The following is a 14,866-nucleotide window of genomic DNA, read 5'->3' as shown; positions in this document are numbered from 1 at the left end:
GAGAAATAATAAAGAATTAAATTATTATAACAGATTTAATTACTTTCTCTTTCATGCTAGGAGCTCCGAGAAAAACAAAAGGCTGTACGAGAAAGTCATGGTCCAAATATGAAACAAGTGAAAATGTGGCGTGATTTTGAACAGCTCATGGAATGTAAGAAACAATGCTTTCTGAAACAACAAAACCAAACTTCCATTGGCCAGGTAATTCAGGAGGGAGGAGAGGACCGGCTGATACTCTGAATTCATGTGTCCCTGCTCAGGGGTCTAGTTGATTTCACTAAGTATAAGCATGATCCCATGTTCTCCTCTTGAAAGTGATTTGTATAATATTTTGCTTTCAGAATAGTCATTCCAAAATTACTGTCTTCTTGGAAAAAACATTAGTTTTAGGTTTTAACATTTTTTTAATATGAAAAAAAGAGACTTGTTTGTTTAGTCTAGACATCAGTGGTGTCGTCTGAGTTTTATGAGACAGGAGACTTTAAGTTTACCATCTGTAAATGTAAACCTGTGTCTATAAAGAAACATGTAGGAATTTTTCAGTGTAATAACCTCATGGCTTAATGTCTTTCTTAATCTTTTTTTTTAACTTTAGAGGAATCTTTTAGCAACTAGTATCTCTTGTTTTGAAGAAACGTTTATCTGAAGTTCAGCAATTCCTACAGTTTCACTTCAATTTTTCTTGTGTAAAATCCAAGATAATTTAATATTTTGAATAGCATATTCTATTTGTAAATTTAAAGACAAATAAAACTCATTACACATGCCATGCCTTTTTACTTTTATTCATATAGTTGTATCAAGATACATGCTTTTTCAAGTAAATAGTCCTGTTGTATAATAATATATTTAAGTATTGTTTTCACAGAGCATAAAGTAGTCTTAAGGTCTATGTGGCTATTATTTTAAATGTAAAAAAAAAAAAGCTTCATAGAATATGAAAATACAAGTACAAGGTGACCCAGGAGCTGATGCAAAATGTAATGTCCAACTTGCAAGCATAAGGCTCTGAATTCAACCACATATGCCTGGGTAATGCTCTTATTCTCTTCCTTTCTTATTAATAAATATATGGGGGGAAAAAAGGTGGTTCTAGGAGGTGGTACAGTGGACAAAAGCATTGGTCCTGAATTCAGTTCCTGGTACCCCATGGTCCAGAGTGATGTTGTGTGTCTCTTTCTCATAAATAAAGCTTAAAAACAACAACAAGATGTTTGAACATTAGTCAGAGAGAGATATCAGTACAAGATTACATGTGAGAGAGCCAGACAGAGGCACACCCAGGTGAGCACACACATTACCACGTGCAAAGATCTAGGTTCAAACTCCCACTCCCCACCTTCAGGGGGGAAGCTTCACAAGCAATGAAACAGGTCTGCAGGTGTCTGTCCTTCTCTCTCCCTGTAACTCCTCCTCCTCTTTCAGTTTCTCTCTGTCCTATCAAATAAAATTGGGGGGACAGGGAGAGAAAGAAATAAAGGAAAAAATGGCTACCTAGAGGTGAGTTTGTAGTGCTAGCACCAAGCCCCAGCAATAACTCTGGTGGTGACAATAAAATTTAAAATAATAATAATAATGGAAGAGTCCGGTGGTAGTGCAGCAGGTTAAGCACACATGGTGAGAAGTGCAAGGACCGGCGGAAAGATACAGGTTCAAGCCCCGGGCTCCCCGCTAGCAGGGGAGTCACTTCACAAGCGGTGAAGCAAGTCTGCAGGTGTCTTTCTCTCCTCCTCTCTGTCTTCCCCACCTCTCTCCATTTCTCTCTCCTATCCAACAACGACGACATCAATAACAACAACAATAACTACAACAACACTAAAAAACAAGGGCAACAAAAGGGAAAATAAACATTTTTTTTAAATGCGGGAGTCTGGCAGTAAGTAGTGCAGTAGGTTGACTGCAGGTGGTGCAAAGCACAACGACCTGCGTAAGGATCCCAGTTTGAGCCCCGGGCTCCCCACCTGCAGGGGAGTTGCTTCACAAGCAGTGAAGCAGGTCTACAGGTGTCTGTCTTTCTCTCCCCCTCACTGTCTTATCATCCTCTCTCCATTTCTCTCAGTCCTATCCAACAACAACGACATCAGTAACAGCAATAATAACTACAACAATAAAACAACAAGGGCAACAAAAGAGAATAAATAAATATTTTTTAAAATATATGTGAAATCAAAAAAGTTCAAACTACTTCCAGTTTCTGCTTCACTTTGACAATATTCTTGAATATTTGATTTTTTGTTTTTATTTTTTATTGATTTAACAATGATCAACAAGGCCATAGGATGGGGGGGGGGCATACAATTCCACATAGTTCCCACCTCCAGAGTTCTGCATCCCATCCCCTCCATTGGAGGTTTTCCTATTCTTTATCCCTCTGAGAGTATGGACCAAATATCTTTATGGGGTGCAGAAGGTGGAAGGTCTGGCTTCTGTAATTGCTTCTCCACTGGATATGGGCATTGGCAGGTCAATCCATACTCTCAGACTGTTTCTATCTTTCCCTAGTGGGGCAGGGATCTGGAGAGGTGGGATTCCAGGACACAATGGTGAGGTCATCTGTCGAAGAAAGTCAGATTGGTGTCATGGTAGTATCTGCAACTTGGTGGCGGCTAGCTGAGCCACACATGTTCAGTTCCCAGGAGAAATAGCCATGGTGGACACCTGGAATAGCCTCCACTGAGATGCGTCTGACCAGGAGAAGCAGCAGCAGCCAAAAGGACTTTTTTTTCTAATATTTATTTATTATTGGGTAGAGACAGAAGTTGAGAGGTGAGGGGGGATAGAAAGGAAGAGAGACACCTGCAGCCCTGCTTCACCACTCATGAAGCTTTCCCCCTGCAAGTGGGAACCAGGGGCTTAAACCCAGGTTCTTGCTCACTGTAGTATATGTACTCAACCAAGTATGCCACCGTGATTTTTTTCCATATATATATATATACTAAATTTATATGCTATGTTTGACTTCATTTCAACATACATTTTTTTTAATTGTCACCAGGATTATCTCTGGGGCTCAACACTAGCACTATGAATTAACCCCTCCCCATGGCCATTTTACCTTTTTTTTTCTTTCTTTCTTTTTTATTTGATAGGACAGAGAGAAATTGAGAGGGGAGAGGAGGAGAGGGTGGTGGAAAAGGAGGAGAGAGAGAAGGAAACCTGTAGCACTGCATTACCACTCATGAGACTCCCCCTGACCCCCCCCACCCCCACATGTGGAGAGTGGAAGCTTGACCCCTGCTCCTTTACATGGTAACATGTGCACTCAACCAGGTGTGCCACTGCCTGCCCTCTCAACATACTTTTAAAAGATTATTTATTTATTTATTGGATAGAGATAGAGAGATCAGGCTGTGGAGACAGTGTAATGGTTATGCAAAAGACTTCGTGCCTGAGGTTCTGAGTCCCAGGTTCAATCCCCAGCACCACCATAAGCCAGAGCTGAGAAGTGCTCTGGTACCTGTCTCTCTCTCTTTCTCTTCTCTCCCTCTCCTTCTCTCTCTCTCTCATTAAAAATAAACAAAATATAAAGAGAGAAGCCTAGATGGAAGGGGGAAAGAGAGAGACCTACAGCACTGCCTCACTGCTCCTGAAACTCCCCCCCACAATAGGTGGGTTAGAACCTGGGTCCTTGTAGTCTATAAAGTGTGCATTTAACTGGGTATGCCACCACCTGGCTCCTCAGCACACTTTAAAAAATATGTTGCCTCTAAATTTGAAAACTCAAATTTCAAATTATGAGTATATCCATTTGAGTGTTTTTGTTTTATTTTGCTTTGTTTTGTTTTGTTAGCTCTGGGGAATGAACCAGTATCTTGTACATGCATACCACTGCTGATAGACTTCCTGAGCCTTTTTTTTTTTCCCTTGTATTCTTGTTGTCATTATTATTGCTGTCATTGCTGATGTTGTTAGATAGGACAGACAATAATGGAGAGAGAAGGGGAAGACAGAGAGGGGGAGAGAAAGACACCTGCAGACCTGCTTCACCACCTGTGAAGCAACCCCCCTGCAGGTGGGGAGCCGGGGGCTGGAACTGGGATCCTTGAGCTCTGCACCATGTGCACTTAATCCACTGTGCTACTGTCCAACACCCCCCCACCTTTAAAAAAAAAAAAATATATATATATATATAATCTTTAAGAGGGGAGAAAGAGAAATAAGAGGAAGCAGCAGAGAGAGAGAAAGAGAACCTTGCATAACTGTCCCACTATTCATGGAGCAACCCTGGTGTCAGGGTTTGAACACAGGCTCTGATGCCTATGGCCTCACACATATTAAGGCATCTGTCCACCCAGTGAACTGTCTTCCTGCCTTTTAAGTTTGCTTGTCTTAGTTATCCTGGGGGAAAAAAAAATCTTTCTAATTTAATGATGAAAGTTTTTGTACCCTATATATAAAATACAAAAATGTGTTAAAAACTGTAGCTCTCCTTTTCCCCAAGTTTGTTCTAATCTTAATTTTTTAAAGCTTTTTTTCCAAGATTTAATTATTATTTATTACAGGAAAAAACATAAAATGGTTAAAGCAAAGCTCTAACATATATAGTGGTGAGGATCAAACTTCAGACTTCCCACATGTAAATCCTGTGCTCAGTGCTCAGCCTTCTGCATCACCTCCCCAGCCAGTGAATCTTTTGTTAGCACTCAGAAAAGCCTAACTAACAGCTAGAGATTTGCTCATTCTAAGAGCTATTGTAAGAAGAGGTGGTCATCCATGGAAGCAAGGAAGAAATGGACTTACCACAAACATGTAGGAAACAAACTTTGCCATTTTTAAGGAAAATAGGAAACATTTTAATGTTATAAAATGGTATAAAGTAGGTTTTGGCTTACTTTAACCTCTTATTTGCACACATATTTGATACAGACATTCTCTTTTTGCCTTTATATAAACAATATGCTAAAAAAAAGGAAGGAGTGTGGTTACAGTATGTGGAAACAAACCCTTCTTAATTCCTTGATGGGGTTTTGAGCATTGAAGTAGATACATTAGTCTATTGTTGGTTACTGGTTTCTTATTTTCAAGCTAGCAGTAAGTGGTATTTCTTTAATTAAACTATGAGTTATTTTGCAAATATTTGGAAAAGATTGAATGCCCTTCAGAATATCACTACTCAAAGGAAAGTCAACTTGCAGTATTATTAAATAGTCTAGTGGTTCCTTTTTTGTACTTTTCACTATCTTTTAGTGCTCTTCTCTTAATTTTTAAATTGTAGTGACTGATACTCCAAGGAACGTTTATAATTCTGATTTAGTTACTACTTGACATTTTTATCCTACACAGAAAGTGTGGATTAAACTCTAGTGCAGCTCCAAATTTATGTTATTAACTGAAGAATAACCTCATTATTACTTCAAGAAAATCAAAATTATTAAGTGCACACACTCCAGTGCACGAGGACCCAGGTTCAATCCCCTGGTCCCCACCTGCAGGGGGAAAGCTTCACAAGTGGTGAAGCAGGGCTGTAGGTGTCGCTCTGTCTTTCTCCCTTACTATCTCCCCTCATCTCTCAATTTCTCTCTGTCTCTATCCAATAAGAAATAAATAAATAAATAAATAAATAAATAAATAAATAAATAAATAAATAAATAAAAATTTAAAAAAGAGAAAATCAAAATTAAAAAGCTACATAGTTATTTATAGCTTTATGTAAAATTAGGCATTTGTAATGCAGGTTGATCGGTTTTGTGCAGTGACTTTCCATTCATTCCATGATTTGACTGAAACATTAAAAAAAAAAAAAAGGTTGCTCAGTTTTTGGTATCTGGCACTTGCAGAAGAGCTTATTACATTGAAAAATGTAATACTGGGAGTCGGGCAGTAGCACAATGGGTTAAACGCAGGTGGCGTAAAATACAAGGACCAACATAAGAATCCTGGCTCCCCACCTGCAGGGGAGTCACTTCACAAGTGGTGAAGCAGGTCTGCAGGTTTCTATCTTTCTCTCCCCCTTTCTGTCTTCCCCTCCTCTCTCCATTTCTGTCTGTCCTATCTAACAACAATAACAACAACAATAATAACTACTACAACAATGAAAAACAAGGGCAACAAAAGGGAAAATAAATAAATATATATATAAAAAGAAAACTGTAATACGAACTGGTGTTCTAGCTAGCTAATTGATGAGTGCCCACAATCACTTTAGAAAAGTAATCTTGTAGGGAGTGGGGTGGTAGCCCAGCAGGTTAAGTGCAGGTGCCACAGAGCGCAAAGATGGGCGTAAGGATCCCTGTTTGAGCTCCCTGCTCCCTACCTGCAGGGGAGTCACTTCACAGGTGATGAAGCAGGTCTGCAGGTGTCTGTCTTTCTCTCCCCCTCTCTCTCTTCTCCTCCTCTCTCCATTTCTCTCTGTCCTATCCAACAACGACGACATCAATAACAACAATAATAACTACCACAGTAAAACAAGGACAACAAAAGGGAATGAATAAATAATAATAAAAAACTGAAAAAAAACTTTAAAAAAATAATTAAGCGCAGGTGGTGTAAAGCACTAGGACCGGTATAGGGATACTAGTTCAAGTCCCTGGCTCCCCACCTGCTCGGGAGTCGCTTCACAAGCAGTGAATCAGGTCTCCAGGTGTCTTTTTCTCCCCTTCTCTGTCTTCAACTCCTCTCTCCATTTCTCTCTGTCCTATCCAACAATGATGACATTAATAACAATAATAACTACAACAATAAAACAAGGACAACAAAAGGGAGTAAATAAATATTTTTTAAGTTTTAAAAAAGTACTATTCAAAGGAAAATCAAATTATTTCTCAGAAAATTGCAGAACATTTCACTTTCTTCTTTAGATTAATCCTTTTTGTAATTTTGCTTTAATTCACAAGAAATGATAATAATAAAAATTACTTGTTTAAATCATTAAATAAATCTAAATATATTTTGCCTGGATTATGTAATATATATAACTCTTTGGAAAATATTAAGCTTGGGGGTGAGGAGGCTCGAGCAGTGGCACATTGGGTTAAGTGCACATAGTATGAAGTGCAAGGACCACCCGGCTCCCCACCTTCAGGGGGATCACTTCACATAGCAGTGAAGTAGGTCTGCAGTTAGTCTATCTTTCTCTTCTCCTCTCTGTCTTCCCCTCCCCTCTCCTCTCAATTTCTCTCTGTCCTATCCAATAAAAGTGGAAAAAAATGGCCTCCAGGAGCAGTGAATTTGTAGTGCAGGCACTGAGCTCTGGCAATAACCCTGGAGTCAAAAAAAAAAAAAAAAAAAAGAGAGAGAAAGAAAATATTAAGGTTTGTGCATTTTTCAAGTAGGTTTTTTTCTTAAGTTTTTAGGCTAAAGTTATTCAGAGTGCTTTTTGGTAATTTAAGTTAAATAAGAGACCATGCTACTCAAACTTGAAATACTAAATTTGCAGAATTCTTCTGAACTAAATTTGAAAATATGCATAAATTGGTAACTTGCCAGAGCTGTTCTTGCTAAAGTAAGATAAGTATTGAAATTTTTTTTCATACAAAGACATGTGACTTACAGAAACCTTCTTATTTTAAACCTGCTTTCACCCAATGCTACTGACTAATGAATGTGAATCAAGGATTTGTTTCTACAAAGGGTTCTAGGCACTTACATCATCATTCTTATATGGTGTGAAGGAGTGTTTAGCCCCAGGGAATGGGTAAGTTAGCATCTTGATGATTAACTTTAATTAAACTTGCTTTTATTACTAACTTCTCCATTATTGTAAATAATAAGTGAGATCTAGATTATACATCTGAATCCTTTTTTAAACAACCATGGCAGCCAGAAAAAAAAAGAAACAGTGCACTTTTATTAAATATGTAATTATCTCTAGTCTCAGGAGAAACTACTGACCTAGCTTCTCCTCCCTTCCCTTTTACTGGGGGCAATTTAATTAAAGCCTTTATTATAAACACATAGTAATGTGGCAACCAGACATAAAGTGAGCCTTTTGCTTGGGAAAGAGGAGGACCCTTCTCAGTTATCTGTACATTTTCCATCTTTCACTCTCTTAAGACAATCTTAAAAAGAAAAAGCTGGTTGTAACTATCCCCATATCTTTGCAGAAGAATTCACAAATCTAAAGTAGAATCCAAACAAGTACTTTTTTAAGACTTAGACAAACATATGCCTTCTGCTCCCATACTCCCTCTTTTGGTAAACTGAAAGTACTTTTTCAGCAAACACTGATAATTTCACAATTTCCTTTCTAGAATTTCTGAGAGGTTTGAGTCATCAAACTCTGTCTGGTACTATGGAAATTCACTATTCAATATACAGGAGGAAATGAAATGAAAGATTTCTGTTCTTTAGTGGAAGTATTCATTATTACCTCTATTCAGAGCCTAATAGCAGAAACTCAGCAAGCTTGCTCCTTTAGCACTGCACGTGCTAACCTGGTAAATAATCATAGATTTTTAAAATAGCACTTGGAAGGAACTTAAGTGATACTTGCAGTCATTTGTAAGCTTAGAGCCTTTGAGGGATCTCTTGCCAGCTTTCTACTATGCAGAAATTTGTACTGTAATACTTATAGCAAGTAACTTTCCAGCCTTCATAGAGTAAGAACAAGGGGAGCCACTCCTTCCTCATGAGGGATCCACTCCATTCTTAAACCTGGTTAGTTTCTTGGTTCTAAAAATGATACAAACTAACACAGGAAGGGTTTTTTTGTGTGTTTGTTTTTCAAAAAGCAATGAGGTAAAGCAAGATTGAAAAAAAAATTTATCTCTGGAGGCCAGGTGGTGGTGTACCCAGTTAAGCACACATAGTACTAAGCACAAGCACCCACGTAAGGATCTAGGTTCCAGCCCCCGGCTCCCCACCTGCAGAAAGGGATCACTTCACAGGCAGTAAAGCAGGTCTGCAGGTGACTATTTCTCCCTCTCAATCTCTCCCTCCTTTCTCAATTTCTGTTTGTCCTATCCAATACAATGGAAAAAAAATGGCTGTCAGGAGCAGAAGATTCAAAGTGCACACACTGAGCCCCAGCAATAACCCTGAAGGCAAAAAACAAAATAAAAATTATTCCCTGAAGTAATTACGATAACAGTAATCATGATGTTATAGTAGCTAACTCATTATTGAGTACTTAGTCTATACCAGGCACTATACTAAGTGTTTAGTCTAATGTAACTCACACACACAAAAAAAAATACTATAAGGTAGATACTGTTACTCCATTATATATATAAGGAAAATGAAGTTGAGAGACATTTCCACAGTTGTACACAGATAGTAATTGTGTGACAAAGGGTCCATACCTGTGTTCTTTTTTTAAATTTTTTAAAAATTATCTTTATTTACTTATTGGATAGAGACAGCCAGAAATTGAGAAGGAAGGGGATAATAGGGAGAGAGAGTGGTCTGGGAGGTAGCGCAGTGGATAAAGCATTGGACTCTCAACCCTAACCCTAACCCTAACCCTAACCCTAACCCTAACCCTAACCCTAACCCTAACCCTAACCCTAACCCTAACCCTGAGTTCAGTCCTTATCAGCACATGTACCAGAGTGATGTCTGGTTCTTTCTCTCTCTCTTCCTATTTTTCTCATTAATAAATAAACAAATTCTTTAAAAAAAAATAGAGAGAGGGAGAGAGACACAGAGACACCTGCAACACTGCTTCACCACTCGCAAAGCTTTCCCCCTCCAGTTGTGAACACGGGGGCTTGAACTGGGGTCCTTTAGCATTGTAACATATGTGGTTAACCAGGTGTGCCACCACCTAGCCCCTGGATCTGTGTTCTTTTTAAAAAATATTTATTTATTTATTCCCTTTTGTTGCCCTTGTTGTTTTATTGTTGTCATAATTGTTGGATAGGACAGGGAGAAATTGAGAGAGGAGGGGAAAACAGAGGGGGAGAGAAAGATAGACACCTGCAGACCTGCTTCACTGCCTATGAAGCAACTCCCCTGTAGGTGGGGAGCTGGGGGCTTGAACCAGGATCCTTACACGGGTCCTTGCTTTGCACCACCTGCACTTAAACCACCATGCTACCTCCTGACTACTGGATCTGTGTTCTTGACACTGTGCTTTATGGCAGTATGACCCATAGTCAGGTTGATGTTCACTTATGACTATATGTGGAATTATTTCTAATATTTCTTTTAATTTGTAATATTTTTACTTATTGTGCCCAAAGTATAAACTTTACAAAAGGATTGTAATTAAACTTAGCCAGCTACATGAGGAAATTATCCAAAATGACAAGTGCCAACACATGTATAAAAAAGTGAATAGTGATTTTTAGATACAGATCATCTAGAAGCTCTATAGTGAAATAATTCTATGAAAGTGTTAAAACCATGTGTCTCGAATTCTATAAAACCTTCAAAGAAGAACTAATACCTCTACTTTTAAAAGTCTTCCAGAAGATTGAAGACACTGGAATACTCCCTGCCAGCTTCTATGAAGCCAACATCACTCTGATACCAAAAGCAGACAGGGACACAACCAAAAAAGAAAACCACAGACCAATATCTCTGATGAACATAGATGCGAAAATATTGAACAAAATTCTAGCCAACCGGATACAGCAGTATATTAAAAAGATTGATCATCATGACCAAGTGGGGTTTATCCCAGGCATGCAAAGTTGGTTTAATATATGTAAATCAATCAACGTGATCCACCACATCATTAAAAGCAAGATCAAAAACCACATGGTCATATCAATAGATGCAGAGAAAGCTTTTGACAAAATACAACATCCCTTTATGATCAAAACACTACAAAAAATGGGAATAGATGGAAAATTCCTGAAGATAGTGGAGTCTATATATAGCAAACTTACAGCCAACATCATACTCAATGGTGAAAAACTGGAAGCATTTCCACTCAGATCAGGTACTAGACAGGGCTGTCCACTATCACCATTACTATTCAACATAGTGTTGGAAGTTCTTGCCGTAGCAGTAAGACAAGAGTAAGGAATTAAAGGGATACAGATTGGAAGAGAAGAAGTCAAACTCTCCCTATTTGCAGATGACATGATAGTATACATAGAAAAACCTAAGGAGGTGTATATATACACAATGGAATACTACTCAGCTGTAAAAAATGGTGACTTCACCGTTTTCAGCCAATCTTGGACTTTGAAAAGGTCATGTTGAGTGAAATAAGTCAAACAGAAGGATGAATATGGGATGATCTCACTCTCAGGCAGAAGTTGAAAAACAAGATCAGAAAAGAAAACAGAAGTAGAACTTGAAATGGAATTGGTGTATTGCACCAAAATAAAAGACTCTGGAGTGGGTGGGTGGGGAGAATACAGGTCCAGGAAGGATTCAGAGGACCTAGTGGGGGTTGTATTGTTACATGGGAAACTGGGGAATGTTATGCATGTACAAACTATTGTACTTACTATTGAATGTAAAACATTAATTTCCCAATAAAAAAAAAAAGTGAAAAAAAAAAACCTAAGGAATCCAACAAGAAGCTTTTGGAAATCGTCAGGCAATACAGTAAGGTGTCAGGCTACAAAATTAACATTCAAAAGTCAGTGGCATTCCTCTATGCAAACACTAAGTTAGAAGAAATTGAAATCCAGAAATCAATTCCTTTCACTATAGCAACAAAAACAATAAAATATCTAGGAGTAAATCTAACCAAAGAAGTGAAAGACTTGTATACTGAAAATTATGAGTCACTAAAAAAGGAAATTGAAAAAGACACAAAGAAGTGGAAAGATATTCCATGTTCATGGGTTGGAAGAATTAACATCAAAATGAATATACTACCCAGAGCCATCTACAGATTTAGTGCTATCCCCATCAAGATCCCAAGCACATTTTTTAGGAGAATAGAACAAATGCTACAAATGTTTATCTGGAACCAGAAAAGGCCTAGAATTGCCAAAACAATCTTGAGAAAAAAGAACAGAACTGGAGGCATCAGACTCCCAGATCTCAAACTGTATTATAGGGCCATTGTCATCAAAACTGCTTGGTACTGGAACATGAACAGACACACTGACCAGTGGAATAGAATTGAGAGCCCAGAAGTGAGCCCCCACACCTATGGACATCTAATCTTTGACAAAGGTGCCCAGACTATTAAATGGGGAAAGCAGAGTCTCTTCAACAAATGGTGTTGGAAACAATGGGTTGAAACATGCAGAAGAATGAAACTGAATCACTGCATTTCACCAAATACAAAAGTAAATTCCAAGTGGATCAAGGACTTGGATGTTAGACCACAAACTATCAGATACTTAGAAGAAAATATTGGCAGAACTCTTTTCCACATAAATTTTAAAGATATCTTCAATGAAATGAATCCAATTACAAAGAAGACTAAGGCAAGTATAAACCTATGGGACTACATCAAATTAAAAAGCTTCTGCACAGCAAAAGAAACCACTACCCAAACCAAGAGACCCCTCACAGAATGGGAGAAGATCTTTACATGCCATACATCAGACAAGAGTTTAATAACCAACATATATAAAGAGCTTGCCAAACTCAACAACAAGACAACAAATAACCCCATCCAAAAATGGGGGGAGGACATGGAGAGAATATTCACCACAGATGAGATCCAAAAGGCTGAGAAACACATGAAAAAATGCTCCAAGTCTCTGATTGTCAGAGAAATGCAAATAAAGACAACAATGAGATACCACTTCACTCCTGTGAGAATGTCATATATCAGAAAAGGTAACAGCAGCAAATGCTGGAGAGGTTGTGGGCTCAAAGGAACCCTCCTGCACTGCTGGTGGGAATGTAAATTGGTCCAACCTCTGTGGAGAACAGTCTGGAGAACTCTCAGAAGGCTACAAATGGACCTACACTATGATCCTGCAATTCCTCTCCTGGGGATAGATCCTAAGGAACCCAACACATCCATCCAAAAAGATCTGTGTACACATATGTTCTTGGCAGCACAATTTATAACAGCCTAAACCTAGAAGCAACCCAGGTGTCCAACAGATGAGTGGCTGAGCAAGTTGTGGTATATATATATACACAATGGAATACTACTCAACTGTAAAAAATGGTGACTTTACCATTTTCAGCCGATCTTGGATTGACCTTGAAAAAATCATGTTGAGTGAAATAAGTCAGAAACAGAAGGATGAATATGGGATGATCTCACTCTCAGGCAGAAGTTGAAAAACAAGATCAGGAAAGAAAACACAAGTAGAACCTGAAATGGAATTGGCGTATCGCACCAAAATAAAAGACTCTGGGGTGGGTGGGTGGGGAGAATACAGGTCCATGAAGGATGACAGAGGACCTAGTGGGGGTTGTATTGTTATATGAGAAACTGGGGAATGTTATGCATGTACAAACTATTGTATTTACTGTTGAATATAAAACATAATTCCCCAATAAAGAAATTTAAAAAATACACACACACACACACACACACACACACACACACACACACAAACCATGTGTCTCCTACTGCTGAGACATTTAGAGCAATTCTAGTTTTTCACTTTCTGAACAATGCTGCAGTGAAACTTAAAAATTGAAATGCAGAAAAATAATTAAGCCCAACCACAAAGTGCAGTTAATTTGGTCAAATCCAGATTTAATTAAATAGGTTTATTTATTTATTTATTGGGGGATTAATGGTTTACAGTTGACAGTAAAAAAAAAAAACAATAGTTTGTACATGCATAACATTTTTAATTAAATAGTTCTACATTTCTCACCTTTCTCTATGAAAATACCAAAGTTAGACCAAAGAAATTAACAAAGTCGTTCTTGATTAGAGGATGAAATTATAGCTCCATTCATTTATTTGCGTGTGCGTGTGTATTAAATACCTCCTATGTGCCTGGCACTGCTAAGTACTAAAATATACAATGAATGTGACCTAGTTTTTGCTCTCAAAAACTATCATATATAACACAGATAATTTTTTTGTTTTGTTTTTGCAATAGGATTATCACTGGTGGTTGGTGCCTACACAGTGAGCCCACTGTTCCTGATGGCCATTTTTTTTCTTTTTCTTTCTCTTCTGTTGGAGACTGAGAGGAATAAGGAAAGAGGAGGAGAAAGAAAGAGAGATACATGGAACACTGCTCATCAAGCTTCCCCCTGCTGGTGGGGACCAGGGGCTTGAATCAGAGTCCTTGGGTAAGGTAATATGTGTGCTCTGTTGAGTGAGCTGCTGCCCAGCCCCTATAGCAAACAAACAAACAAAAATTTAAAGTGATATTTATAAATAGAAGAAGGAGCTCGGAGTAGTCCAAGAGGTGGCACAGTGGATAAAGCACTGGACTCTCAAGCATGAGGTCCCGAGTTCAACCCCAGGCAACACATGTATGAGAGTAATGTCTGGTTCTTTCTCTCCTCCTATCTTTCACATAAATAAATAAATAAAATTTTTTTACAAAAAGAAAAGAAAAAGGAGCTCAAATGAAAAGCAATTAGTTCTGACATAGAGGATTGAGAAATAGGAGGAGGAGAGGAGCTGGATTGATAATATTCTGAGAGGCATGGGAAAACTAGAAGACATACAGGTACTTAAGGGCATGGTGTATTCTGGAATTGACAAGCCTCACATGGCCTGATAAGTTACACAGTTACATAGGGGAGGAGGAGGAGTTACTTTTATGTGCCAAACCTTTATGCGCTCTAATTTAATGTGTATTCAGTTTCATTCCATGATGTGATCTCTGTGACTAACATGAATAACAGTGCATTAAGAGATGGCTCAGCAGTAGATCTCCCATGATACCATGTGTGAGGCCCTGGGTTTGATTCCTGGCAGCATAAGAGCAGCAAAGAGAACTCCATAAGTGGTGGAGTGGTACTTTGCCTTCTCTTTCTCCCACTTTCTAATAAAAAGCAAATAAATGCTTCTTCTTCTTCTTCTTCTAGCGTTTGCCCTTCTTCCGTAGCCAGTCAACAGCGTCAGGTTGAGCCTGAT

At 38.4% G+C, this 14,866-nt stretch overlaps 1 protein-coding gene across 5 annotated transcripts in view; it reads left to right on the top strand.

Moving 5' to 3' along the window:
- Window positions 1–13,922, top strand: part of IFT81 (intraflagellar transport 81) — a 270,130-nt gene extending 256,208 nt beyond the window's left edge. For 4 of the 5 annotated variants that reach the window (XM_060193119.1, XM_060193121.1, XM_060193117.1 and 1 more), the window contains 2 exons: window positions 61–204; window positions 599–772. In XM_060193119.1, coding sequence (XP_060049102.1) covers window positions 61–204; window positions 599–649 — 195 coding nt within the window. In that variant the 3' untranslated portion in view covers window positions 650–772. Of the gene's footprint in view, window positions 1–60; window positions 205–598; window positions 773–13,874 lie in introns of those variants that run through there. The other variant, XM_060193120.1, reaches the window with a different exon arrangement.
- The last annotated feature ends 944 nt before the right edge of the window (window positions 13,923–14,866 follow it).

This window comes from Erinaceus europaeus, chromosome 6 (genome assembly GCF_950295315.1).
Source record: "Erinaceus europaeus chromosome 6, mEriEur2.1, whole genome shotgun sequence".
NCBI lineage: Eukaryota > Metazoa > Chordata > Mammalia > Eulipotyphla > Erinaceidae > Erinaceus > Erinaceus europaeus.
This window is presented reverse-complemented; position numbering and strand designations above follow the sequence as displayed.